This window comes from Lithobates pipiens, unplaced genomic scaffold (genome assembly GCF_037356315.1).
Source record: "Lithobates pipiens isolate NorthernLeopardFrog02 unplaced genomic scaffold, aLitPip1_a1.2 Scaffold_30, whole genome shotgun sequence".
NCBI classification, from domain to species: domain Eukaryota; kingdom Metazoa; phylum Chordata; class Amphibia; order Anura; family Ranidae; genus Lithobates; species Lithobates pipiens.
Window position 1 is genome coordinate 137,393,752 of NW_027507791.1, and position 24,029 is coordinate 137,417,780.

Genomic DNA, 24,029 nt, shown 5'->3' on the forward strand with positions numbered 1-24,029 from the left:
GGACCCTAGCAAAATAGCCATGGGTTCAATTGCCAAGTTGAAGAGCCCCGGGAGAGAGGGCAACCCCCTATGGAGAGAAAAATAAGCAGAGAGCATTTCCTCTAGGCACCCTGGCCGTTGAAGATCTGTACACAGCCCGAACCCAGGAAATGTAGGCCCAAAACCAAACCGGTGCAGGACCTCCCACAAGTATCCCTGTTCCACAGAATAAAAAGCTTTTCTCTTATATTCACCGACCGACACAGCTCCTCTCTGTAACAAAATGGGTTGTCAGCCCTATCGCTGGAGATTACTAGGCAAAGTTGTAACTCAACACTTCAGAACTTTGAGTTCCGCCCAAAGGGCAGTCCCTAGGCTACAACCCCCACAGCCCCTGCCCTAGCAGACTCAGTTTTTTCTTGCCTAGTGAAGGAGATAGACCTAGGAACCCTGCAGGTCCATAGTCCCATGTTTTTTTTGATGCAGAAGCTTGGCTTTTTGCTCCAAGATGAATGATCCTGTGATCTTCTATCAACAGCCGGCTGGGTGACAGGCTGGTTCACTTATCCTTGTAGTCTCCCCAGTCCAACAATCGAGCATGTGCAGGTCGCAGCTACGGCTCGGCAGGCCACGACATACCTCAGCTCCAGAGGTGGTCGGTGAGCTTTATGCTCTGGGGCATTCATATGACCGGGCTGCTGATGTCTGCGTCAGTATGCCGGTCCAGTAGTCTTCCCTGTACTGATCAGGAGTTGACTACCATGGAATGTTAGTCAACTAGCTCTTCAGGACTGGTAAGTACAGCTCTCCCTGCCTTGGGAGGTCGATTCGGGGGCTCCCCTCCTTTCCCTCACGGGGGGGGGGGGGCTGTACATGTGCTGAGCTGTCTGTGTGTGTGTGTGTTTTCCTGGGCTCTCACCTGGGGGTTTAGTTGTACTGGGTGCCTGGGTCCTGCAGCTTAGTCCCGCTGGATGCTTGTGTAGTCTGGGAAGAAAGGTGCTAAAAAGCTTGCAACTAGCAGACCAACTAGTGCAAGGCCTTAAGTACGTCTGTGACGCGGCCCTGGATACTCTCCCTCTTTTATCCAGGGCTTCAGTGTCAGCTGTGGTGCTGAGGCGCCTGATTTGGCTAAAATGCTGGTCTGCTGACCAGGCGTGTAAGAAAGCCCTGACGGATCTTCCCTTCCTTGGCGACCGGCTCTTTGGAGCCTCGTTAGATGACATTATTGAAAATGCCACTGGTGGTAAGAGTACTCTACTCCCACAGGCCAGGAAGGCTAAGGAGCCACGCCGCAGGCAAGAGCCTTTTTTTTTCCGCTCACAAACTTTTTCATCCGCCCGGTGCCTTGACAGAACATTCCCAGCCCGACAGTATGCCCACGGACATTCAAAAATGGCCCTGGAACCGCAAGCCTGTGAACAAAAGTGCTACCGCATGAAGGTTTGCCCACACCCATGTCTCGAGTGGGGGATCGCCTTCGGGAATGGGTCTGTGATCTGATTTCCACAGGCTACAAGGGAGAGTTCCTCTCTTGGCCGCCAAACAGATTCTTCCCCTCCAGCATACCCGTATTCCCGGGTCGCCGGGGGGACCCTGTTGGGGGCTGTAAGGGACTTGCTGAATCGAGGGGTGATTGTACCTTTTCCGGAGCTAGAACTCTTCCAGGGATTCTACTCAAATCTTTTTGTGGTTCCCAAGAAGGAAGCGGTATGTCCAATCTTGGACTTGAAAGCCCTTAATCACTTTGTAAAAGTGCAGAGGTTCAGGATGGAATCAGTTCGCTCAGTACTCGCTGCACTCCATCAAGGGGACTCCCTGGCGTCCTTGGACATCCAGGATGCGTACCTGCACATACCCATATGCCTTCTGCATCAAAAGTTTCTGCGTTTTGCAGTCGGGGAAGCCCATTACCAATTTGTGGCTCGTTGCTAAAACGTGGGATTGCGATCGTGTGCTACCTGGACGATCTCTTCCTGAGAGCATCTTCCGCCTCAGAATTGGAGGATGATGTGGCGATCATCATGCAGACCCTGCAAGAATTTGGGTGGCTGTTGAACCTAAAGAAGTCGGTGATTGTGCCGACCCAGTGTCTGGAGTACCTAGGTTTGCTGTTGGACTCCAGGGAAGCAAGAGTTGTTCTCCCTTCAGACAAATTGCAGACTCTGCGGTGAAACGGCTGATGAACCGCAAGTGGTCGTTGCTCCGGTTTTGCATGCGAGTACTGGGGCTCATGGTAGCCTCCTTTTTGAGGCAGTACCTTACGCCCACTTCCACACCAGAGTACTGCAGAAGGATATCTTGTTAAAATGGGACAAGTCTCAGTTGTCCCTGGAGCGACAGATCCAGGTGTCCCAACCAGTCAGATACTCTCTGCTCTGGTGGTTGAGGTCCCCGGTGATTCAGTCTGGAAAATCGTTCTTTCCTCTGAAGTGGACGGTGGTCACTATGGACGCCAGTCTATCCGGCTGTGGTGGAGTGATGGGGGTTCAGTCGACTAAGGGCCTCTGGTCGATGGTAGAATCCAAGTTGCCGATCAATCTGCTCGAGTTGAGAGCGATCAGGCTGTGTCTCCACACATGGTCGTGAGTCTTCAAGGGTGTCCGATCAGGATTCAGCCAGACAACGCCATGGCGGTGGCATACATAAATCACCAATGGGGAACAAGAAGTGCAGCCGCTGCTCAGGTCGCTCACATACTTCGATGGGCAGAGCGACACGTTCCGGCCCTGTCGGCCATTTACATCCCGGGTGTGGACAACTGGCAGGCGGACTATCTGAGTCGGCAGATCCTGGACCCAGGAGAATGGGCATTGCATCCGGAGACTTTCAGGCCTCTTTGCCTGAAGTGGGGAACACCGGATGTGGATCTATTGGCCTCCTGTCTCTATCGGAAGGTGCCAAGATTCGTGTCCAGGACGAGGGATCCGTGGGCAGATGCACTGGTGGCCCCGTGGGATCAGTATCAGCTGATTGACGCCTTTCCTCCACTGAAGTTGTTGCCACGTCTGCTTTGCAGAGTGTAAGCCGAGGGGCTCCCTGTGATACTGGTGGCCCCGGATTGGCCTCAGCGTCCCTGGTAAGCAGATCTGGAGCATCTGGTGGCAGGCGCTCCCTGGCGATTGCCGTTGCGAGAGGACTTTATTTTTATTTTTTTCAATCCTGCTTGACCATCGCTGGCTTTAACATCATGGCTGTTGAGAGCCAGGTGTTGAAGAACCGGGGTCTGTCGGACTCCGTGAGTCCAACTATGTTGAGGGCATGGAAATCTTCTTCTAGGAAGATATATACCATCGTACCTGGAAGGCTTACATCTCCATGTGTGAGGAGAATGGTTGGCATCCGCGTTCCTTTTCCATAGCAAGGATCCTTTTTCTTCAGCGAGGATTAGACCAGAGATTGGCATTGAGCACCATCAAGGGGCAGATCTCAGCCCTGGCTTTTTTTCAACGAGCCCTGGCATCGCACTCCTTAGTGGGGGTACCTTCGTTCAGGGGGTATGACGTGTAGTCCCTCCGGTGCGCCCACCGTTACCCCCATGGGATTTGAACCTGGTGTTGACGCTTCAAAAACCGCCGTTTGAAAATATCAGGGAGATTCCCCTGTTGACACTTTCCCAGAAAGTGGTCTTTCTAGTGGCCCTTACCTCGGCCAGGAGTGTTTCAGAATTGGCAGCCTCGTCTTGCAAGTTGCCTTATCTGGTCATCCACAGGGATAAGGTGGTGTTGTGTCCGCAACCATCTTTTCTACTGAACGTGGTTTCGGCTTTTCATATCAATGAGGACGTTGTATTACCATCGTTTTCCTAAGCCAAAGCACCCCAAAGAGGTGGCCCTTCATGCTCCCGACATGGTTAGGGCTCTGAAGGTGTATTTGTCTACCACGGTTCCCTTTCGGAAGTCAGACTCGCTGTTTGTTTCGGTGGCTGGTCCAAAGAAGTGTATTGCGGTCTCGTCAGCCACCCTTTCCAGGTGGATGAGACAGATTGTAGTACAGGCCTACGCCTTGAGGGGGTAGGTGCCACATTTTCCGGTCACGGCCCACTCTACAAGGGCAAGCGGAAACGTCCTGGGCCTTCCGACACCAAGCATCGGTTGCTCAGGTGTGTAAGGCGGTGACCTGGTCGTCTATCCATACGTTTACCAAGGTCTACAATGTAGACGTCAGTGCGTCGGCTGATGCCTGTTTTGGCTGCAAAGTTTTGTAGGCGGCTGTGTAGTTGCAATTGGACATGCAAGCTCGTTTTTCCTGGTTCTTCGATAAAAACGCAGTACTGTTATGTTTATGCACTGTTGCATTACTTCCGCAATGTGGCGGTCTTGGAGATAACTCCTGTTGAGGATACCCGGTTATATGGCTTTTCCTCACACTGCTTTTTTTTTTTTTTTTTTTTTTTTTTTTTTTTTTTTTTTTTTTTTTTTGTTTATTTTCACTAGTTCCCACTTGCCATGGTGGATGACGTTTTTTATGCTGTTTTTCCCACCCCTCGTTTGCCACTGCTTGGGGACATCCCATTTTGTTAGAGAGGAGCTGTGTCGGTCGGTGAGTGTTTTTGTACTCTCCATAAAATCCTTTTCTCTAATTCAGACCGACACAGCACCCACCCCTCCTTCTTCTTTTTTTTTTTTTTTTTTTCTCTCTTTACGTTATACTGCTTGTTGACGTACTGAGTCTGCTAGGGCAGGCTGTGGGGGTTGTAGCCTAGGGACTGCCCCCTGATCGGAGCTGAAAGTTCTCAAGTGGTGTTACAACTTTGCCTAGTAATCTTCAGTGATAGGGCTGACAACCCATTTTGTTAGAGAGGAGCTGTGTCGGTCAGTAAAGAGGGATTTTACGGTTAGTACAAAAAATCCTATTTTTCAGCATCCAGGGAGGCCACCACGCTGGATCGGGCAACATCATATGTAGAGGCTAAAACTGTGCAGTCTGAAGGTCTATGTCCATCCCCCTTACCTTTCAGTTTTGGTCTTCATGGACCCAAGGTGAGTGACCTCATTAAGTTGCTTGAGTAGGATCTTAGTAAGGACTTTGGCATTTTGTATTAAGCCAAGTGATGGGTCGGTAAGATGTACACAACTGTGGATCCTTCCTGGGATTTGGCACCACCACAATTGCTTGGGCCATGCAAGGTGGCAGATCGCCCTCCTTTTTAAAGTTTGATTCAACATTTTGTGTAGCCTAGGTTCCACCTCCTCCATATATTGCTTATAGAACTCTGGGGGAAAACCATCCGCTCCCATAGGCTCCCTACAGTCAGGGAAGACTAACGCCTTTTGTACCTCCCTAGGGTACTCGGGCCATCCAGTCGTTCTCTTACTGAAGGGGCGATAACAGTCACCCGGTCTAGAAAGCTATACTGTACTCTGGAGGAGAAAAATTTTGAGTAGCAGGAGGCAAAGCAGGCTTTTATGCCCGCAGGGTCCAACACTGATGCGCCTTGATCATCTGACCGTTCCTTGGATATCCAAGCCAAAAGCTTACCTGTCTTCTCCCCCCTGCTAAAAAATATGCTGTGTTTTGGCCTATTGATGTTTCTTTGGCTACCCTAAGAAGCATTACCTCATGATATGCCACATGCATGTCCTGACAAGTAATGGGATTAGATGTAACAATGTATTGGGACTTGAGCATTCAAGCTTTAGTTTCAGCTTGAGTAATTGCAGCATTTCTAAGGGCCCTAGAAATGGAGGATTGGTAACGGCCTCTAATATATGCCTTAAATGCGTCCCAGACATTATCTGGGGAAGTAGTACCATCGTTCACCAACCAGTATCCCCTGATCAATTTGGCCATTTCAGTGTCAATGGTGGGATCAGATATCCAGAAACGAGAGAGATGCCTAAGTCTATCCGTGGGATGGGGTAACAGTTTGCAGGCAACATAGAATCTGTCAATGATCAGCTATGCCATGGGGAAGCACCAAAACCTCCATTTCCCTTTCGTTCATTGACGGACACAGCTCCATTAATCTTGACTGTAGGGTTATTATGCCACCTTCAGGAGAGTACAGGGGGCGATCCCTCTGGCAATAACCAATAACCCCTCAGCCTGCTTCCTGCAGCTCCCTTTTTTTTATGCCTAGTGAAGAAGGGCCTAGGCTCCCTGTGGGACCATTGGTCCTGGGATTTTTTTTCCTTTTTTTTTTTTTTTTTTTGTTTGCCTTTTGCAAAACGATTTTAAGATCCGGTGAGCTATCAACAGTCGGCTGGGTGACAGGCTTTGTAAAATTTAGTTCCTTGTCTCCCCAGCCTGGCCATGGAGAGTGTGTAGGCTCTAGCTACGCGCTGGGTCAGCCACGACATGCCCCTCAGGCTCCAGGGGTGGCCGGTGAGCTACATGCTCCGGGGCACACACATGACTAGACTTTGGATGTCTTTGTCACCGTGTGCCGTGGCCCGCAGCCGCCATGTACTGCTCCGTTGTGGGTCTGTGATGGAATGCTTCCAGCTCGTCCAGGCGGTAAGTACAGCTCTCCCTGTCTCGGCAGGACAGAGCAGCTGGGCAATCCCTGGAAGGTCGATTTTAGGGGGTCCCTCGCTCCCTGCCCTCCCCACCCCGTGGGGGATCATACTTGACTGGGCTGTAGTGCGGTGTGTACCTGGGTCGGGGGTCCTCCAGGGGGCTCTGATCCTTGATTGGGGGGCTGCGCTTGGCTGTCTGTGTCCCTGTGCTGTCATCTGTCTCTCTGCTGGTGTTTGGGCTCTGCATGTGCTGCCACCATAGCACTGATCGCCGCCATTTTCTGTGTACTTTCTGTGAGAAGCATGGTCGGCGGCCATTTTCTCGAGTTTGGCAGCCACTTTCCCTGTGCTTTTTTTTTTTTTTTTTTTTCTATGCAAGGACGACCGTCCAGCGGCCATTTTCTTGTAGCCTCCAATGCGGTTTTTCTCCCCAGTGCTGGTTCCTGTAACTCAGAGCAGCACAGGTTTTTGTTCCTGGACACTTGCGGGCTGACACAGGACACAGCGATCAGCAGCAGCACGGCGCAGCACTCGGTCAGGGTGGTGAGTCCTGCGGTGGGGCCCCTCAGCCTGTTAGCAGCTAGGAGGGTGGGATTGAGCACCTTGTCCTATGTCCCCAAGGGTGGCAGACAGGGGGGGGTCAGCATGGCGTCAGAAGCTAAGGTTACTTACCCAGACCCCCCCTGCGATTGCAACCAGCTCGTCTGCAAATAGTGCAGTACCTTTGGACGCTTTGTCATCAGTTGCTGGGGTGGAGGTGGTGTGTGGGTGCAAGTGGGTTAAATATACGGCCCCTGCACCCCCCCGCTCTGATTCAGACTTGGGCCGCGCAGTGACTGGGGGCCCCTGTTCTGATGTGTCGGAGAATGCTAGCGAGGACCAATTGGACAGAGGTTGATTCCGTGTCCAGGTCTGCGCAGGAATAAGCGCTAGTTGGAGCACTTGTCACCACTGTGTGTGATACCCTGAAAATACTTGTCTGGTCCCAAAAAGAATGGCGGTGCGTTACCCCTTTTGAGGAGAGCCTCCTTAACAAAAATGGTTGTGAACCCCCCCAGTATACAGGCTAAACAAAGTAACCATGATCCCGGTAGAAGGGAGGGCCCTACTGACAGGAGGGCCGAGGCTGTGGCCCGGTCTATGTTTACGGTAGTGGGGTCAGCAATATGACCGGTACTGACTGCGGCATTAGTGTTGCACACCCTTACTGAGTGGGCAAAACTATTGCACCGTGAATTGGAGAAGCAGCAGTCTTCAGCCCTGGATATACTTCCCTTGCTCTCCAGAGCATCAGTATACACCAGTGGTACTGCAGCGCCTGTTCTGGCTGAAATGCTGGTCTGCAGACCAGGCATCTAAAAAGGACTTGACAAGTGGCTATTTGGAGCCTCGCTGGATGACATTATTAAGAATGTCACAGGTGGAAAGAGCACGTTGCTCCCACAGCCCAGGAAGGCTAAGGAGCCACGCCGCAGGCAAGGGCCCTCCTTTTTCCGCTCTAAAGAGGCCTTTTCGCCCCCGGGACTTCAGATAAACGCTCCCAGTCCAACAGGGCGACTGCTGAGGGACAAAAGCGTTCCTGGCCTCGCAAGCAAAAGTGCTACCACATGAAGGTTTGCCCCCGCCTGACACATGGGTGGGGGGTCGCCTTTGGGAGTTTGCAGCTTGTTGGGCCTCTCAGCTGTCCGACCAATGGGTCTGCAAACTGATTTCTTCGGGCTACAAGATAGTTCCTCTCTTGGCCACCAAACAGACTCTTTCCCTCCAGCATACTCTTACTCCCGACTTGCCAGGAGGCCCTTTTTGGGGCAGCAAGGGACCTGCTCAGCTGTGGGGTGATGGTACCTGTTCCAAAAACGGAAAGGTTTCAGGTATTCTATTCCAATCTGTTTGCAGTCCCCAAAAATGAAGGGGTACGTCCAATCTTGGACCTAAAAGCCCTCAATTGCTTTGTGAAAGTATAGAGGTTCAGAATGGAATCTGTTCGCTCCGTAGTCTCTGCGCCTCATCAGGGGGACTCCCTGGTGTCTCTGGATGTCCAGGACGTGTACTTGCATATATCCATATGCCTCAGGCATCAGAGGTTTCTGCAATTTGAAGTAGCGGAAGACCACTACCAGTTTGGCTCTCCCCTTTGGCTGGCTTCAGCGCCCCCCGAGTTTTTACCAAGGTATTGACTCCAATTTTGGCATTGTTGCGTGGGATTGCATTGTCCAAATGGGTCAAATCTCCGTTATCTCTGGATCTGCAGATTCGTGTGAGCCAGTTAGTCAGGGACTCTCTTCTCTGGTGGCTGAGGTCTCTGGCCCTTTGGTCTGGGAAATCGTTCCTGCCTCTTCTTTGGTTGGTGATCACAACGGACGCAAGCCTGACTGGCTGGGGTGGAGTACTGGGAGGAGGGTTGACCCAGGGCCTCTGTTCGAGTGAATAATTCCAGTTACCGATCAGTGTGCTCGAGCTTGGAGGGATCAGGCTATGCCTCTCTACATGGTTGATGAGACTACAAAGGCATCCGATCAGAATCCAGTCAGACGATGCCAGGGCGGTGGCATGTCAACCATCAAGAAGGAACAAGAAGCTCGGCTGCAGCACAGCAGGTCGCTCACATCCCTCATTGGGCTGAGCGACATGTACCGGCCCTGTTGGCCATATACATCCTGGGATTAGAAAACTGGCAGGCGCACTAAGTCACCAGATGCTGGACCCAGGAGAATGGTCACTGCATCAGGAGGTGTTAAGGCTTCTTTCCCTGCGGTGTGGCACACCAGATGTGAATTTTCTGGCCTCTCGGCTCAATAGAAAGGTGCAAAGGTTCGTGTCCGGGACAAGAGATCCTTGGACGGACGTGTCAGACACGGTGGCTCCATGGGAGCAGTACTGACTTGCGCCTTCCCTCTGCTCAAACTGTTACCACATCTGCTCCGCAGAGTGGAGGCCGAGAGGATTCCAGTAATACGGATTGTCCCAGATTGGCCTCGCCATCCTTGGTATGCCGACTTGGTACGTCTGGTGGAGGATGCTCCTTGGCGGTTGCCGATGTGAGAAGACCTCCTATCGCAAGGTCCGATACTCCATCCTGCTTTACCGTTGCTGGTTTTTAATGGCATGGCTGTTAAAAACCCGGTGCTAAGGAACCGAAGTCTGTCGGACTCGGTAATTTCCCCTAGGCCGAGGGCACAAATATTCTTGGAAGATATACTATCGTTTGTTGAAGGCTTATATCTCCATGTGTGAGGAGATTGGGTGGCTTCCAGGATCCTGCTGTTCTTACAGCATGGGGTAGACCAGAAGTTGGCCTTAAGCACCATCAAGGGACAGATATCAGCCTTGGCTGTTTTTTTCCAACGACCATTGGAAAAAAAGTATGCCATTGCCAGAAGGTTTGCTGTGTCTCCCAGCACAGTTTAAAAAGCATGGAGGAAATTCCAGGTAATGGAAAGCTACTCTTGAGAGCTGGACTGGGCTGTAGCTCTTTTGTGAAAAGGTTAGGATGAGCACTGCCAGAGACCTCCAGCAAGGCCACTGGTGTGAATGTCTCTGACCAAACAATCAGACTTCATGAGGGTAGCCTGAGGGTCGACATCCTCTTGTGGGCCCTGTGCTCACTGCCCATAGCACTGTGCAGCTCGATTGGCATTTGCCATTGAACACCCAGAATTGGCAGGTTCGCCACTGGTGTCCTGTGCTTCTCAAAAGAGAGCAGGTTAACTCTGAGCACATTTGACAGACGTGAAGGGGTCTGGAGAAGCTGTGGCGAATTTTATGCTGCCTGTAACATCATTCAGCATGACTGGTTTGGTGGTGGGTGAGTGATGGTCTGGGAAGGCATATCCATGGAGGGATGCACAGACTACAGTCTAGACAATGGCACCCTGACTGCCATTAGGTATCAGAATGAAAACCTTGGACCCATTGTCAGACCCTATGCTGGTGCAGTGGGTCCTAGGTTTATCCTGGTGCGTAGCAATGCCTGGTCTCGTGTGGGAGTATGAAGCCAGTTCCTGGAAAATTAATTGATACCATTGAATGGCCCCCACGCTCACTTGACCTAAATCCAATCAAACACCTCTGGGACATTGTTTTGGTCCATCCGAAGCTGCCAAATTGCACCTCAGTCTGTTCAGGAGCTCAGTGATGCCCTGCTCCAGATCTGGGAGGAAATACCCCAGGACACCCACCGTTGTCTCATTAGGAGCCTGCCCCGACTTTGTGAAGCATGAATACAAGAATGTATGGGCCATATAAACAGAGTACTAGGGATGAGCCTGCTGTTCGCTTCTTTGCCGCGGAACACCATTAAAGTCTGTGACGTTAACATGAAAAACCAAAAGTGCTCACTCTGAAGGCTTGTATGCAATTTGACATAAAGTGTTTAGGGACCTCGGTTCTGCCCCAGGGGACGGGACTGACGTTTTTTGGCAGCAGTGATTTTAACCACTTGCCTACTGGACACTTAAACACCCCTCCTGCCCAGACCAATTTTCAGCTTTCGGTGCTCACACTTTGACAATTACTCAGTCATGCAACACTGTACCCAAACAAATTTTTGTCCTCAATTTATACTGCTAAATATCTTTGGTAAAAATAACCCAAATTGGTGGATATTATTTAGTCTGTGAAAGTTGGAGAGTCTACAAGCTGTGGTGCGAATCATATAAAAAATTGATCACATCTGATGTACTGGTGGCCTATCATTTTTTGCGACCCGAACAAGCCAGGAAAGTACAAATACCCCCCAAATGACCCCTTTTTTTGGAAAGTAGACATTCCAAGGTATTTAGTAAGAGGCATAGTGTTGTTTTTTTTTTTCCCACAATTCTTTGCAAAATGATTTTTTTTATCCCACAAAATTGTCATTTGTAATAGGTTTTCTCTCACATGGCACATGTATACCACAAATGAAGCCCCAAAATAAATTCTGCTGCTCCTCCTGAGTATTACGATACCACATGTGTGGGACTTTTTCACAGCCTGGCCACTTAGAGACCCAAAATGCAGGGAGCTCCATCACGTGTTCTAGGAGCATAAATTACGCATCTAACTTGTTGACTACCTATTACACTTTTGAAGGCCCTGGAGCACCAAGGCAATGACACGTGACACTGACGTGCCACTGATGACAGATGGCACTAATACGTGGCACTGGGGACGGGTGGGCGTGTGTGCGTGTATACTCACTGACGCAGCTGCAGCACGGAAGCTCTCCCTCCTCACATGCTGTCTCTGTGTGAGGGGAGGACTTGGTGATGAGAGATGATTACATATGTTTACATATGAGATCACCTCCCATTGGACAGGCCCATCGAGTGCTAAATGGCCGCTATGATTGGCTATTTAGTATGATCTGTGATTGGCTGTGTCCGAGGGACATGGCCAACAAAAAACTTCCCCCATGCGTGCCCGCGGTGGCGTGCATTGGGGAAGTAAGGGACGGCCTCCTGGCAGTTAGCGTCCACTCTGTAGCTGTCTTTTGGCTTTAGAGCGGGCGCAACGTGGTTAATAAAGCTTAAAGAGAAAATGATTCCTTTTAAATATCATTCTCGTCCTGTTTGTTTTGGAGCAGGGTTCCCCTTAATTACCAGACCTGAAGGGCCTGGTATGGATTTTGGGGGGACCCCCACGCCATTTTTAAAAAAAAATTGTTTAGGGTTCCCCTTAATATTCATACCAGACCCACAGGGACTGAACCCATGAGTTTTTGTATTTTTTTTTATTTTTTTTTTATTTTTTTTTTCAAATTATTGCATTACAGCCGCTATCTGTTTTTGACTGACTGACTTTTTTTCCTTTCAGAAATGTCATTTTGCTGTGGTACTGTTCTAAACACTGAAACTGTGCTACTTTACAGGCATACCATAGACACCCCGCACAGGCGCGCACACACTATTTAAAGTAATATTTTATTTTTATTTCACTTTTAAGCATTATTAAAAAAAATCACTGCTCCCAAAATTTTTTTTTTTTTTTTTTTTTTTCCCTCTGGGACAGAACCTGGGTCCCCAAACCATTTTTTATGACTAACTTGCGTATAAGCCTTTAAAATGAGCACTTTCAATTTTTCATGTTCATGTCCCATAAACTAACGGTGTACCATTTTGGCTTGCTGCAAAGAAGATTCAGCAAAATGGACTAGCCTGCTGCATCATTTTTACACTTCGACTTTTGGGGTGTCTTTGAATTCAGCCCTCTGTAGGTTGATAATTTTTAATTTCCATCAAACAATGTGGCATCCTTTCGCTCCGAACACCTTACCTAGTCCATATCAGTATAGATATCCAGCATGATATTTTTCCCCATTGAGATCTCATGTGTTTTCAAAGAGTTTCTTTAATTTTGTAGAGATTTGTATTTTAATCATTACGGTTATATTGTACACGCCTCTGGTTTTTCAGCTCCCAATTGACAGAGGTGGTGGTGAAGGGAAAGCCATGTACATAGACACAGAGGGCACTTTTCGACCGGAAAGGCTGCTTGCTGTTGCTGAAAGGTACTGTATACTTTAGTCCTTTTTTTTTTTTTTTTTTTTTTTTTCTTTTTTTTTTTCAGGTACGAAAATTATATGTAAATGGGAACTTGGTAATTAAGATAAGAAATGTAAGTGGTGTAGTGGGTAGCACTCTTGCTTGGCAGTAAAAAGGGATACTACCTGCCTGGAATTTGCATGTTCTCCCTGTGCCTGCGTGGGTTTCCTCTGGGTATTCAGGTTTCCTCCCACACTCCAAAGACATGCTGATATGTTAAATGGCTTCTGTCTAAATTGGCCCTAGTATATGAATGTGAGTTGGGGACGCTGCGTAAATTGACGGCGCTATAAAAGTACCTTTTTAAATAATATAGTGGCTAAGTGGTTAGCACTAGGGTGATTGGTTTGAATCCCAACTATGAGGCACTACCTGCCTGAAGTTTGCATGTTTTCCCTGTGCCTCAGTGGGTTTCCTCCCACACTGAATAGACATGCTGGTAGTTAATTGGTCCTAGTTCGTGTATGTATCTGAGTTTGAGACCTTAGATTGTAAACTCCTTGAGGGTAGGGACAAATGTAAATTATAATATATGTAAACTGCTGCTTAAATTGGTAACGCTATAGAAGTACCTATAGTTAAGGACCGGGCCTATTTTTTTCACCGACTGACACAGCTCCTCTCTTAGCCATTTGGTTGTTACGCCACTTTTAGGACAAGACTAGGCATAACATGTTATGAAAAACACAGAACTTGAAGTTCCGCCCAAGGGGTGGTCCCTTAGGTAGCTACCCCCCCCCCCCCCCCCCACCCAGCCTGCCACGCAGCCTATTTTTATTTTGCCTAGTGATTAAGGACCTAGGAACCCTGCGGGCCCATCGGTCCGAGTTTATTTTTTTTTATTTTTTTCTTTTTTTTTCTTTCTGCAGAAGCTTTGCTTTTTTCGCAAGAATAAAGATCCTGTGATCTATCAACAGCCGGCTGGGTGACAGGCTGGATACCCTTATCCTTGTAGTCTCCCCAGCCTGGCCAGCGAGCGTATGTAGACCAGAGCTACGCACTGGGGTCGGCCACGACGTACCTCAGCTCCAGAGGTGGTTGTGAACTTTAATGCTACGGGGCACACATGACTGGGCTACTGATATCTGCATCAGTGTGCTGTGGCCAGCAGCCACCCCGTACTGATCGGAGAGTCTGTGATGGAATATCTCTCAGCTCTTCAGGACTGGTAAATACAGCTCTGCCTGCCTTGGTGGGGCTGGGCATTCCCTGGGAGGTTGATTCAGGGGTTCCTCACCTCCCTCTCTTTTCTCCCCATCTCCCCCCCCACCCTGTGGGGGATGCTGCATGTGCCTGCTGAGTGGTGTGTGTCGTGCAGGGGCTGGCTGTGCCCTGGTGTGTTTTTATTTATTTATTTCCCCCCCCCCCTCCCTGGGGGTGTCTGATGAGGCTGTGTCTGATCCCTGCAGCGCTGTTCCTCGCCGTTCTGTCACTGTCCCTCATGGTATTTCAGTGTTCAGTGGCCATCTTAGGTGAGGGCAAGAAGCAGAATGCTCTCCTGTAGCCTGGAGTCCATTTTCCCTGTTTTGTCCTTTATACTGGACGCTCGGCAGCCATTTTTCTTTGAGCCTGAACACGTAGATCAGTTTCAGTGCCATAAGCAGCTGCTCTGGATGACGGTGATCTCCTGTGCACCTGGGAGCTGACAGGGAACACAGGCACTACTAGCTGGACAGCGCAGAACCAGTCAGGGTGGTGAGTCCTGCGGGAAAGAGCCCCTCAGCCAGCAGTGGTTAGGAGGGTGGGACCATCACTGTCCTAAGTCCCCATCAGGTGACAGACAGGGTAGGATCAGAAAGGCTTCAGAAACTGGTGTTTCTTACCCCGAAATCCAGGCAATTGCAACCGGTTCGCCTGCAGAATGTACAGTGCCCCTGGACACTTTGTCGGCGGTCCTCAATTCATTCGTTGCCAAGATTGAGGCGGTGCGTGGGCGCAAAGGTGCTAACAAGCACTTATCCCAGCTGTGCATGATACCCTGAAGATTCAGGAGCCAGCAGATCCCTCTGCTGATGTAGCGGTCCTTTTTGGGTCCCGTAAGCCAGCCCATTCACCTAAGGTGTTCCCGTATCATCTGACTTATTTTGATAAGTTCATTTACAAGGAATGGGGTCGACCCCCAACGGACCTTTTCAGTCCCCAAATACTCCTCCGGTTGCCCCCCCCCATGCAGGTTAAACAAAGTAACCACAATCCCGGTAGAGGGGACTCCTGCATTTAAGGACCCCACGGACAGGAAGGCTGAAGCAGTGGCTCGTTCCTTGTTTACGGTTGTGGGGTCAACCATGTGACCAGTTCTGGCATCCGCACTTGTGTCGCAGACACTGAGTGAGCAAAACTGTTGCGCCGAGAACTGGGGGAATGGGCTTTTCCTGTCTGCGTGGAACTAGCAGACCAACTAGTGCAAGGCCTGTAGTACATTTGTGACATGGTCCTGGATACTCTTTCCCTGTTATCCATCGCTTCAGTGTCAGCAGTGGTGTTGAGGCACCTGGCTTGATTAAAATGCTGGTCTGCTGACCAGGCATCCAAAAAAAGCCCTGACAGATCTTCCTTTTCTTGGCGACTGGCTCTTTGGATGACATTATTAAAAATGCCACAGGTGGTAAGAGTACTCTACTCCCACAGGCCAGGAAGGCTAAGGAGCCACGCCGTAGGCAAAGGCCCTCATTTTCCGCTCACAAACTGCTTTTTCGTCCACCCAGAGCTTCGAGCAAACATCCCCAGCATGACAGGACGACCACTGAAGGACCAAAGCGTCCCTGGAACCGCAGGCCTGCGAGCAAAAGTGCTACCGCATGAAGGTTTGCCACCACCAACAACACGGGTGGTGGGGGGGGGGGGTCGCCTTTGGGAGTATGCAGCCTGGTGGACCTCTCGGCCGTCCGACCAATGGATATGCGATCTGATTTCCTCTGACTACAAGATAGAGTTCCTCTCTTGGCCGCAAAACAGATTCTTCCCTTCCAGCATACCGTACTCCCGGCTCGCCGGGAGGCCCTCTTGGGGTTTGTAAGAGACCTGCTGAGTCGTGGGGTGATGGTTCCGGAATCGGAGCGTTTCCAGGGGTTCTACTCAATCCCGTTTGTAGTCCCCAATAAGGAAGGGGTAAGTTCAATCTTGGCTCTAAAAGCCCTCAATTACTTTGTGAAAGTACAGAGGTTCAGAATGGAATCAGTTCGCTCAGTAGTCGCTGCACTCCATCAAGGGGAGTTCCTGGCATCCTTGGACATCCAGGATACATACCTGCACATACCCATATGCTCCGGCATCAGTTTCTGCGATTTGTAGTCAATGAAGCGCACTACCAGTTTGTGGCTCTCCCTTTTGGTTTGGCATCAGCCCCCCCACGATCGTGGGATGTGAGTGCAGCAGTTGGATTTGCCTCTGCATGTCTTCTGCAGTGTGTCTCAACGGTTGGAGGATATCTTCTGCCGCCCCTATTCTAGTTTCTGGTTCCGTGACCCTGTCCCGCAACTTAGACATGTCCTGCCGAACAAAGGAGATATCGGTCTTTACCTCGTCAATTTTTGCAGTCAGTGTGCCCTGGAGACCCGCAATAGCATCTAGTACCTTGGCAGTGTCCGGAGCGTGCCGCTCCGCTCCCGCGCACGTGTCCGCCATCTTCGGCCTGTTGGTCCCCGCCCGGTCTACGGAACTGAGCTAGCTTGTCAGCGGCTCCGATTTGTTGCTTCGGCGGGGACATGGTTTCCGGACAGTCCACTCGGGTAAACGGTATCGTTTGCTGGGTCTGGGCTGTTGCGTTATTCACAGGATAGGTAGCAGGAGTCTTGGCGCTCGGGAGCTCACTCTATACACGTCTTACTCCATCGTTTGCCAGGCCATGCCCCCTCGCGATCGTGGGATACCTAGACTATCTCCTCCTGAGAGCATCTTCTGCCTCAGCGTTGTAGGAGGATGTGACGATCACCATGCAGACCGCATGGACTCCATGGAAGCGAGAGTTTTTCTCCCTCCAGACAAGCTGCAGACTGAGAGCCGCGGTAAAACTGCTGATGAACCACAAGTGGTCATCGCTACGCTTCTGCATGCGGGAGGCAGTACCATATGCCCAGTTCGACACCAGAGTCCTGCAGAAGGAGATTTTGACAAAATGGGACAAATCTCTGTTCCTGGATCAACAGATTCGGGTGAGCCAGTTAGTCAGGGATTCCCTGATCTGGTGTCCCCGGTACTTCAGTCCGGGAAGTCGTTCCTACATCTGAAATGGACGGTGGTCACAACAACGGTGGTCAAGTTTTTACATAAAACTTGATTTTCCAAACAAAGGGAAAAAACATATGTCAGTTCAAAAAGTACAAATTCTTTCATCAAAAATTTACCTAGCAACGCAGGCGGAGTCATACACGACATACTAGTTGTCCCTGACCCGCCTGCTAAACATCCCCCCCCAAAACGCCATGCTTCGAACACGTGCTGCTAGCCCCGGCCAACCCTATTCTGGTTAGCCGGCAGTGAGATGACAGGGCACATCAGGGACAGAAATAAGGAACATCGAGGAAGCTCCCAACCCACACCAAACCCAAACCGAGTGCGTGCGCGTTAAGTCTAATCCTCCGCTGTCCCATCCAGGGGGTAACCAATGTCCCTCAACCATGGATTCCATAGCTCCTTAAATTTTTTTATGTTATTTTGTCTAATAAGCATTGCTCGTTCACACCAGATTGTAGAATTTATGGCATTTAACCATGCTTGTAGTACTGGTGGGCTTTTTGCCTGCCAGTTCATCGCAATTAACCGTCTGGTCTGATACAGGCATCTTAATATAGATGTCTTTGTTACAGCAGAAGTTCTACCCCCTTCCATGATCCCCAATAGACAAATCTTGCCTTCTGGTTTCAGGGTGGTATTAAAGATCCTGTTTCTATGTACAATTTCTATCCAGTACCGATACAGTTTTGGGCACTTCCACACCATATGAAGAAGATCTCCTGGTCCGTATCTGGGGCAATCCTCGTTAGGTTTTCTACTTATTTTCCACATTCTTTTAGGGGTATAATATGCCCTATATAAAAAAAGCTTATGGGACATACGCTGTGATGGAGAGATAGACACCAGGCTCCCCTGTGCTAGAATCTCGTCCCATTGTTCTTGCCTTATCGGTCCCAGGTCTGCCACCCATCCCCTTCTGCTCTTGTCGGGTCCCTCTCCTTTCAAAACTTTATCCTTAAGTTTTATATATAGCCTGGAAATCTGGCCCTTTGTTTGCCTTCGATCAAGGAATCCCTGAAGCAGGGAGGTCTTCGTCCTCTCAATAGTAAGTGTACCATACTGTGCTTGTATCCCATGTCTCAATTGCAAATATATAGAACGTTTTGTTAGAAATACCAAATTCCTGCCTAAGTTTTTCAAAGGATTTCATAAGGTTCCCCTGGTAAAGATGCACTAACCTACTGATTCCCCCTCCGATGATGTTCCTTTATCTGAACATTAGTAATACGTTCTGCATGGTTTGAGATTACCAGGTCCAACAGAGCATCATTCCTAGTTGGGGCCTCAAACTGGACCATAAAATTGTCCTGTAATAGGTTTACACATTTTTGCCCTTTAACTGTCCCAGCAGTGCCATTACCCCAGTCAATTTCTGGGTAGTTAAAATCCCCCCATTATTATCACTGTCCCAGCCCTTTCTATCTGTGCAAGGAGCCGAGTCTCCACCTCCTCAATAACATTGGGTGGTCTATAACAAACTCCAATGATTAACTTTGAACTACGCACATCTATATGCAGTTCCACCCATAATGCTTCAGACTCCTCACACTCTCCGTCCACCAGGTCCTCTTTCTCACTCGCTTTGAGATCACTTCTCACATACAGACAGACCCCTCCACCTTTCCTTTTTACTCTTTCTGAAAGAGTGCATAGCCAGGAATATTAATAGCCCAGTCATGTGAGGAATGAAGCCAAGTTTCAGCAATACCGATTACATCATAGCTCTCCTGATGCACCAGAGCTTCCAACTCGCCTATTTTTGCTTGGCAGATTTCTGGCATTGGTGAACAAACATTTTAATGTATTAATATATTTTGACCAGTCACATACTATCCTCTTGGGTGTTCCAAGATTACAACTAGGACTTGCTACTATATTTACCTTGGGTTTATGTGCTTTGGATTCCCTACCACTAATGCCCCTAATATTGAAATATGCTCCACGCTGACTATCTCTGAACCCTCCCCCCCCCCCCCCCCCCATCGCCTAGTTTAAAAAGCCCTCTAACTTTTTGGCCATCCTTAATCCCAGCTGATCTGCACCCTCCTCATTTAGGTGCAGTCCCTCCCTTCTATAGTACCGGTTATCGACTGAGAAGTTGTCCCAGTCCTCCAGGAACCCAAACCCCTCCTTGCTACACTAGCTTTTGAGCCACTTGTTTACTTCCCTAATCTCCCTCTTCCTTTCTGGTGTGGCTCGATGTACTGGTAGTATTCCTGAGAATACTACCTTGGAGGTCCTTTTCCTCAATTTAGCTCCCAAGTCCCTAAAATCATTCTTTAGGACACTCCATCTGCCTCTGACTTTGTCATTGGTGCCAACGTGCACCATGACAGCTGGGTCTTCCCCTATATTATAATCGCAGCCTAGCATTCATGCTTTTATGTATCAAAGTGGGGTAACCCTGGGGATGTTCTATACTATGTCCGGCCTCACTATTGGTTTTATGGTTGTATGTCGTTTTGTTAACTATTGATGTATGTTGGATAAATACTTTTAGCAATTATTATTTGATTGCATATTTTTCTGATCTGATACCGGTAAAATTCCCTGGGTTTGTATTCCCCAGCCCTTTTTTTGCTTTACATATAATTCTGGGATGTGGTATCTTTTTTTTTTTTTTTATTTTTTTTTTTTTCAATCCCTTCTTAATCTTGAAATCAGCTAGTAATAAAATCAAAATACAGAAAAAAATTTAAATAGATGAATGGAATGAGTTAAAAATAAAATAGAGTGAAGTAATTAACTTTTTTTGTTTTTCTGTGTTGCGGATAAACATGAGTTGAGGCTCATTAGTTATATACTTACAAATTGGCGTTGTGACAAATCTCATTGAACACAAATTGCCTGGCCCCGCCGATTCCCACCCCCTTTCTCTACATAAACTGTGCCGATGATGGCCGAATCACATACCTGATGGTGTATGCATGCTCTGACTGAGAGCACTTAAGCCACGCCCCCTGTTCTCAAGCGTCTGACGATTCCTTTTTGACGTGCCGGCTCTGACTCTAGCTACGGACGGTACCAGAGCAGGCGGGGACTGATCCATGACTTGCGCCCAGCTGGAACCGAGGGAACATCCAGGACAGCTGACAGAACAACCAAAACCAATGCCTGATTACCACTGCTCAAATGTGAGTGTATTTTTAAAACTAAGCTTTAACTCATTTTATTGCGCTTAGATCGGCGCTGCTCTCTTCCTTTCAATGAGAAAGTTCCCCTTTTAATTGACTTTCAGCTCAGTCTCTGGTTATCACAGAACTAGTAGTCTGATCAGGCTTAGGCATGAAGGTTTTTTTGTAAGTATGTATATTATATATAAATATTTGATTTTATTTAGACCTTTTTCCCCACTGAGGCACTATAGTGCTAAAAATAGCGTTTGTAAAGCGCCTCCTGTCACTCCAATGTGAAAGACATGGGGCTTTCTCACTGGAGCGGTGTGCTGGCAGGACATGAAAAAAAACCTGCAAGCAGCTTCTTTGAGGTAGTGCATACACTGCTCCTAAAGCGCCTCTGCCCGCTGCAGTGGTGCTTAGCTGGTGCTTTTTAACCCTTTTTTATTTATTTTTTTGGCCGCTAGCGTGGGTTAAAAGTGCCCTACTATTGGCTGAAAAGCGACGGTAAAGCAGTGCTAAAAATGGTGGTATATTACCGCAGACACCTGGGCACTGAGTGTGAAAGGGCTCTAAAGGAAATTGCACAGTTTCGGCCTGTGATTTATTATTATTATTATTATTATTATTATTATTATTATTATTATTATTATTATATATAATATATATATATATATTTTTTTTTTACCTTAATAGGTATGGGTTGTCCGGCAGTGATGTTCTTGATAATGTGGCTTATGCTCGGGCGTTTAACACAGACCATCAAACCCAGCTTTTATATCAGGCATCTGCCATGATGGCAGAATCCAGGTAAAGTTAACCATTGTTTCTATTGATGCAATGTATAGGACATCGTGCAAATGTACATATCTATATCTGTGGCTTGGAAAAGCTTGAAATGTATGTATTGCTAATTTTCTAATAGTGGCTCTACTTCTTACCAGTTTATGAAGTTGGTCTTATCGATTTCGTCACTTATTTTTGCAAAATTTCAACAAAGCTGAACAGAAGCCATCAACTCTAATTTCCAGCTTCTCCATGTTCTAAAACCAGACATTTTCATGGGAGACTTTCACCATAGAAAACCTGGTTTCATGTGTTTAACCACTTTCAGACCGGACCACTTTTTACGATTCGCCACCGCGTCGCTTTAACTGACAATTGCGTGGCCGTGCGACGTGGCTCCCAAATAAAAATTGATGTCCTTCCCCCCCCCCCCCCCCCCCCCCCCACAAATAGAGCTTTGTTTTGGTGGTATTTGACCACCTCTGCGATTTTTGCGCTATAAACAAAAATAGAGCGACAATTTTGAAAAACACATTATCTTTTTGTTATAATAAATATCCCCCCAAAATATAAAACTTTTTTTTTTTTACTTTTTTTTTACTTTACTTTTTTATTTTATTCTACATATTTTTTGTAAAAAAAAAAAACGCAATACCCGATTGATTGGTTTGCACAAAAGTTATAGCATTTACAAAATAGGGGATAGTTTATGGCATTTTTTTTTTTTTTTTTACTAGTAATGGCGGCGATCAGCGATTTTTATCGTAACTGCAACATTATGGCTGACACGGACAATTGTGGCCTGATTTTGGAGCAGAGATTAACGGGGAGATGCTGTTTGCAATGGCATCTCATCACTCAGCCGCCCCGTGAGACTATCGAGTCCGCGGAACCCGCGACCGCACTCGCGGGGGTCCCGACCGGCACACTTTGCGATGGCAGGGCGGCATTTAAAACTGGACGTACCTATATGCCTGTCCGTGCCATTCTGCCGACGTACATCGGCGTGCGCCAGTTGGGAAGTGATTAAATATAGTGAAGGAAGAAATCTTAAGCTAGCATAATTGCTTTTCCGTTTTGCCAGCTACATGTTGGCAATGCTGCTTTTGATATCAGAATTTATAGGGTGAGTCAAACCATGCAACCATCTTATGGGAAATTAAGAAGCAGTTTTCTGATCCTTGTACCTGCGTCCCTCTGTAATGGAGTATTTTAACCTTTTTATTTTTATTTTTTTATTCATGGCACCCTTTTAAGTTGTGCATAAATTTGACCTAGCCCAATCTGATGTGAAATAGGGGGCATTCTGATGCGACAGGGAACTCCACTTGAGTCTCCAGCTCCCCCCAACCATGTCCTAAGTTTGAGGCAGCACACCAGGGTGCCACGGTACCGTGTGTGTGTGTGTGTGTGTGTGTGTGTGTGTGTGTGTGTGTGTGTGTGTGTGTGTGTGTGTGTGTGTGTGTGTGTGTGGCTTACATTACTGGGTGCTCTGAGGAAAATGTTTATTTTTAACTGTCAACATTCCAAGAAATGACTATAAAAGCAAATTCGTTCGCATGTTAAGTTTGAGAAAGTGGTACATTTCTCGGGTGTTCACCAAGCCTTGTCTGTCTAGAACTCTGGGGTAAAATCTGGGTTAGTAAAGTTTTTTTGTAGCCTGTATTTTGCAGTGTTTCCCTAACATTTGTAGAGCCACCTCCAAAAGTGCAGTTCCAAAAGAATAGATCCTTGCCTGTTTTAATAGTGGACGCTACCCTTCTTTAACAAAATTGATAGATTGTGACAAGCAGTTTATGAAATATGAAGAAATCCACTCCTATTTCAGTCTACAACCGGCTATGACTTTCTAACTGGACAGAAAATTCATGTATTGCTTGTAACTGTGAAAATTACAATGTGTGCACAATTGGGTAAGAGATTTATGCCCCTAATGTAAACGAGCATCTCCCCCGTCCTGCCTAGTGACAGTGTCACTTATCCAAGCTCCCTGTGATGGGGAGCTATGATCACTGTCACAGCTAGCCCATCCCTAGGACACATCCCTAGGACACACTTAACCCCTACAGCACCACCTAGTGTTAACCCCTTCACTGCCAGTCACATTTACACAGTAATCAATGCAATTTTAATAAAAAATTTAATTTAATAAAAAAAATCACACTGATCGCTGTATAAATGTGGTTCCAAAATCAGGCCACAATTGTCCGTGTCAGCCATAATGTTGCAGTTACGATAAAGATCGCTGCCATAACTAGTAAAATAAATAAATAAAAATGCCATAAAACTATCCCTTATATTGTAGACACTATAACTAAACCAATCAATAAACTCTTATTGCGATTATTTTTTTTTTTTTTTTTTTCCAGAAATATGTAGAATAAGACGTATCTGCCTAAACTAAGGAAAAAAAGTTTTATATATATATTTAAGGTATATTATACGAACAGCAAAAATTTGTGTTTTTCAAAATTGTCGCTATTTTTTTGTTTAATGCAAAAAATAACCACAGAGGTGATCAAATGCTACCAAAAAGCTCTATTTGTAGGGAAAAAAGGACGTCAGTTTTTGTTTGGGAACCACGTCGCACAAAAGTGCAATTGTTAAAGCAATGCAGTGCCGAATCGCAGAAAGTGCTCTGGTGTTTGGCCAGCAAAATGGCCTGGGGCTTAAGTGGTTAACATTACAAAAAAGTGACATGGGAAAAATTCTAGTCTTTTTTTAGTTGCATAATTCTGTAAACTAATACTTGTCCAATAATTGTGCACACACAGATATTCTAAGAGCCAAAACCTCACTTTTTTTTTCTTTAAATATTCAAGTTTGAGGTTTAACCTTTTGCATTGTGCAAGAGCACTAGTTCAATAATGAGACTAATCCTCAAATATTTGACTAATGTGCACACAATGTATACAGAGACCAGAGAAAAATGGTTT

The 24,029-nt window shown here is 47.5% G+C and overlaps 1 protein-coding gene across 5 annotated transcripts in view; it reads left to right on the top strand.

Annotated features, from left to right (window-relative positions):
• The window catches only part of RAD51 (RAD51 recombinase), a 94,301-nt gene that overhangs the window by 41,759 nt on the left and 28,513 nt on the right, over window positions 1–24,029 (top strand). For 4 of the 5 annotated variants that reach the window (XM_077464896.1, XM_077464898.1, XM_077464900.1 and 1 more), the window contains 2 exons: window positions 12,830–12,924; window positions 21,004–21,117. In XM_077464896.1, the coding sequence (XP_077321022.1) occupies window positions 12,830–12,924; window positions 21,004–21,117 (209 nt within the window). The remainder of the gene's footprint in view (window positions 1–12,829; window positions 12,925–21,003; window positions 21,118–24,029) is intronic. The other variant, XM_077464897.1, reaches the window with a different exon arrangement.